This window comes from Orussus abietinus, unplaced genomic scaffold, assembly GCF_000612105.2.
Source record: "Orussus abietinus isolate OABI.00-Male unplaced genomic scaffold, Oabi_2.0 scaffold1347, whole genome shotgun sequence".
Lineage (NCBI taxonomy): Eukaryota > Metazoa > Arthropoda > Insecta > Hymenoptera > Orussidae > Orussus > Orussus abietinus.
Genome location: NW_019395496.1, coordinates 1,186 through 5,885, shown reverse-complemented (window position 1 = coordinate 5,885; position 4,700 = coordinate 1,186). Strand labels below are relative to the sequence as shown.

General features: G+C 40.9%; 1 protein-coding gene across 1 annotated transcript; it reads left to right on the top strand.

The window, feature by feature from the left end:
• Nucleotides 1–2,057: 2,057 nt before the first annotated feature.
• On the top strand, nucleotides 2,058–4,157 carry LOC105697077 (dolichyl-diphosphooligosaccharide--protein glycosyltransferase 48 kDa subunit). The gene is made up of 3 exons (XM_012420071.2): nucleotides 2,058–2,240; nucleotides 2,728–3,354; nucleotides 3,484–4,157. Exons 1-3 carry the CDS (start codon nucleotides 2,102–2,104, stop codon nucleotides 4,026–4,028), a joined length of 1,311 nt encoding a protein of 436 aa, XP_012275494.1. The 5' UTR covers nucleotides 2,058–2,101; the 3' UTR covers nucleotides 4,029–4,157.
• Nucleotides 4,158–4,700: the final 543 nt, after the last annotated feature.

The following is a 4,700-nucleotide window of genomic DNA, read 5'->3' as shown; positions in this document are numbered from 1 at the left end:
CAGCTGATCTGCGGCGGCAAGAAAGGGGGGATACCGAGAAAGAGAACGCATGTGTGTATTCTAGATGGTGGGAGAAAGAAAGCATGCATAAACGGCGGGATTCTGCCCGGCCTGGCGTATGTGGAACGGGACGGACGCTGTGAGAATGAGAACGCATGTGTTAGCCAATGTATTGTAGGTGATGAGAGAAAGAAAGACATGCATAAAACAGCGGGATTCTGCCCGCCGTGGCGTACATGGAAGGCGAATGAACGTCTGTGAGAAAGAGAACATATGCGTAGCCAACGCATCCTGCGTGGTGGAGTCACGCATAGAATGATGGAAGCTTCCAGCCAGCAGAGAGATACATAGAAAGGGAAAACGTCTGTAAGAGGAAGAACGCACGTGTTAGCCAACGTATTCTTCGTGTAGAGAAAAAGAGATGCACATAGAATGACGAAAGAGGTACACTGACGGACATGATTGCCCCCTTATGCATATGGTACGGCAAGTACAGGAAGAGACAGCATTCATGCCCGTCACTGTACATGGAAGGGGAACGGACGATCTGTCAAAGAGAGAACGCACGTGTTAGGCACGTATGCTACGTGGCGGAAAAAGAGAGACACGCATAGACCGACGGGAATTTCTGCCCGCGGAGTGATACATGGGAAGGAACGACGTCGTAAGAAAGAGAACGCACGTGTTAGCCAACGTATTCTACGTAGTAGAGAAAAAGAGATGCACATAGAATCCGGGAGGGGTACATAAAAGGGAAATGGACGATCCGTAAGAGAGAGAACGCATGTGCTAGCCAACTGTATTCGACACCAGGGGAGAAAGAGAGATGTACAGAAGGAGGCGGAGTTTCTCCGAGAAGAGTAGGAATGGACGATCTGCAAGAGAGAGAACGCATGTGTTAGCCAAGTGTATTCGACACCACGGGAGAAAGAGAGATGTATAGAAGGAGGCGGAGTTTCTCCGAGAAGAGTGGGAGAGGCCCGGTAGCCAGTGTGAGTAAGACGAAGAGAGAATGTATTTCCAACATAATGAGAGAACATGAGATAGAAAATGGCAGGGAGAGAGGGGTGAAAGCGACCACGGCGCCACCATGCAGTTGGCTAACATAACTAAAATGTTAGCCAACTTTTTCGGGCATCGGAGGCCCGTATCCTTCTGGGCTTCTATGGAGACATCTGTATTCTTTGCATTGGGTGCATTCAGAGGAGAAAACAGTCCAGTGATCGGTTAGCGCTCATCTGCTGAATGTTGCTGAATGGGTACCAGAGATGAGTTGGGAGATTGCTCACGGGCAGCAGAGATGAGCAGGGAGATGTTCCAAGCCTTTGTTTGAAAGTGAGGCACGGCTCACTGGCGCCCTCTGCGCCCTTGTAAGACTTGGAACTGCTTTCAAAGGGGCGAAATATTCGTGACCGGTAAAACAGTACGGTTGGCATGAAATGCCATCCCGCGGCGAAAATATGAACTGCTTTCAAAAGGGCGAGAACTTTTACCGTTGATAAAAGAGTATGGTCCGAATGAAGTGCCACCTAGCGATCAGAAGTCAAACTGGTTTCAAAGGGGCGAGAACTTTCATTATCGGTAAGGATATCCGAATGTAAGGAATGCAAACATGTGATTATCCTACATTGAATGATTATAGAAGCAGATATTTAAAAACAGACTCTCTTTATTGAGAAATCGATAAAATTAACAGGCGTGATCTGTCAATCTCTTCTTCATCACCTCGACATCCTAAAATTCCTCGAAGTCCTTTATTGCACGGGATGTTTCTTGAGCTCCGACACTAAATGAGAAAAAAATTAAAATCAATTATTTTTGTTAAATTAATATCGAGACTCGGTCGGAAGGTCGATGCGTTANTTTTTGTTTATAAATATTTATTTTCTTTAGGATATCCATTCTGCCCCTCGAGCGATTCGAATTCCGCGCTGCTCCCGCCGCTAGTACGCTGCGCGGCCGGAGAGGGCAGTGCGGACCAAGTGCAAGCCATGGATGGAGTCCAGTGTACTTCTGAATTCTCTGACCATGTCCGACCACATATCCGGTGTATGTCGTGGCAGGTGGTTGAAGTGTTTGAGGTTATCTTCGGATTTGCAAGATGTACGTTACCGGAGTGATTCTTTCGTTCATATGTGTAATTACCACGGTAAATGCCCACCAGAATGGTCGAACACTGGTCCTACTCGACAATTTAGTAATTAAAGAAACCCACTCAATATTTTTCAAATGGATGCAAGGTAACTGCATTCGTTCAAATATTAATTTTTTAAAGCAGTACTTTCGTTAACGATGATTTTCTTCTTTTAAGTTGTTTTAATTTTCTTGTTCTTGTATTTGAGTAGATATGAAAGTGGTATCCAAAAGCTCAGTCATTCATGAAATTTTTCTAAAAACTGGGTGTACTGAATCGTTTCAAACTTTACACGTGAACATGGATGCTATAGAGAAAGTCTTGACGCTCATGAAATTTCATTTTTTATATGAAATTTTATGGAAATTAAGGTCTTATAGCCTCCATATTCACATTCTGAAGTTTCAAATCGTTCGGTACATCCAGTTTGGTGGAAAGTTTCGCAAACGAGACCTATGTAAGGCCACTTTCGCATCCCCTTATGAATGGTTATAATTCATAGTTTAAGTGTGGCATGCTGTTTACTAATGGCTATTTCAGATAAGAATCAATTGTTTGTTTCATAATATTTATAAAATTAATCTTCATTGCAGACGGTGGATTTGACTTAACTTTCAAACTGGCTGATAGTGCTAATCTCCTCCTTTCCAAGTATGGTGAATATCTATACGATCACTTAATCATATTTGCTCCAATGGTGGAAGAATTTGGTGGAACGCTCAATGTAGAATCCATAACCGATTTCATTGATGGAGGCGGGAACGTGTTAATAGCTGGGTCATCTCAATCTGGAGATGTTCTTCGGGAATTAGCCTCAGAATGTGGTTTTGAAGTTGACCAGGAAGGTGCTTCAATAATTGATCATATGAATTATGATGTTTCTGATAATGGTCAGCATACAAAAATTATAGCAGACCCACTGAATTTAATTAATGCTTCTGTGATTGTTGGTACCAAAGATGTATCACCACTGCTTTATGAGGGAACAGGTTTGATAGCTGATGTTGATAATCCATTGGCATTGCGACTTCTCACAGCTTCTAGTTCAGCTTATTCTTATAATCCAAGCCATCTTATTAAGGAGTATCCTCATGCCATTGGCAAGAACACGCTTTTAATTGCAGCGTTACAAGCCAGAAATAATGCCAGAGTATTGTTCTCCGGGTCTCTCTTTTTCTTTAGTGATGAAGCTTTCACAAGTCCTGTGCAGAAAGCCCAAGGTACGTAATGCATCTTAAGCTTATTCTACTAAATAATACTTTAAATATTTATTATACCAAATATGAAATATAATAAGTTTGAAAGATGGAACTATAAATATTAAAAATCAAAATACTAAATATTCACAGGTGATAAAAAATACAGCAAGTCTGGAAATAAAGAGGTTGCTAAAGCTTTATCTCAGTGGGTCTTCAAGGAGAGTGGAGTGATTCGTGTATCATCTGTAAACCATCATCGAATTGGGGAAACTCGTCCACCTCCTGCCTACACAATTATGGATGATGTTGTGTATTCAATAGATGTTGAGATGCTGTCTAATGATAGTTGGGTACCATACGAAGCTGACGATCTTCAACTTGAATTTGTTAGGATTGATCCTTTTGTGCGTACTACTATGAAAAGACTCAATGGTGGTCGTTATGAGGCTAGATTCAAGATTCCTGATGTATATGGCGTGTATCAGTTTAAGGTTGATTATACTCGTGTTGGTTGGACTCATTTATACAGTACAACCCAGGTTTCAGTGAGACCTTTACAACATACGCAATACGAACGTTTTATCCCTAGTGCTTTTCCATACTATGTTAGTGCCTTTTCAATGATGGGTGGTGTATTTTTATTTTCTTTAGTTTTTCTACATTACAAGGAAGATGGAAAATCAAAGTCTGATTAAGTTGTATTTTTTAATGAAATGTACCATATGATCAGGCGGGACATAATTCATCCTGACAGTTGTCGCTCATTTTTAATAATTTTATTCACATTATTTCTGTGAATGGCAAATATATTATTTGTAAATATATTGTGTATATTTAAATATTCTTGGGTACCTTGAATTTAAATGAAACTTTATCAGCAGATGGTCATTGGGTAGATCAATTTAATTACACACCTTTTTAAGGTGATTGGAGCGTCGATAGCCCATCCGCGTTAATTATTAGTATAAACTTAATCTTTTGTAATCGCTCGAGTCAAGGCCCACGGAAACTCGAAGTCCTTCCCACGCGTACCGAAAGACCCGAGCCATCCTCGAAAGGGGGGCAATAAAACTTCTGAGTCCGAGCATTCTCAAAGGGTCTCTTTTCGAGGGTTTTCGCCTCAAACTTACGACATTTTTTTTCTTTAGTTTTCGCCAAACTTACGACATTTTTTACATTTAGTAACTTTGCTGAAATTACAGAAATTCAAAATATATTTAACGAAAGGGACAACGGAGAAAATGTGGGACAAGAGAATGGATTCAGTGGGGAAATCGATTCAGTAAGGAAACAGTCAAGTCGAATTATAAATTTAGCACTTGAAGAACATCGATGACAGACTGAGAAATCTTTCGTCAAATTCTTTA

Coding starts and splice junctions, on each gene's coding strand:
- LOC105697077 (XM_012420071.2), top strand. CDS start 2,102: ATGTACGTTACCGGAGTGATTCTTTCGTTCATATGTGTAATTACCACG. Junction 2,241..2,727: donor ATTTTTCAAATGGATGCAAG/GTAACTGCATTC, acceptor TCTTCATTGCAG/ACGGTGGATTTGACTTAACT. Junction 3,355..3,483: donor TCCTGTGCAGAAAGCCCAAG/GTACGTAATGCA, acceptor AAATATTCACAG/GTGATAAAAAATACAGCAAG.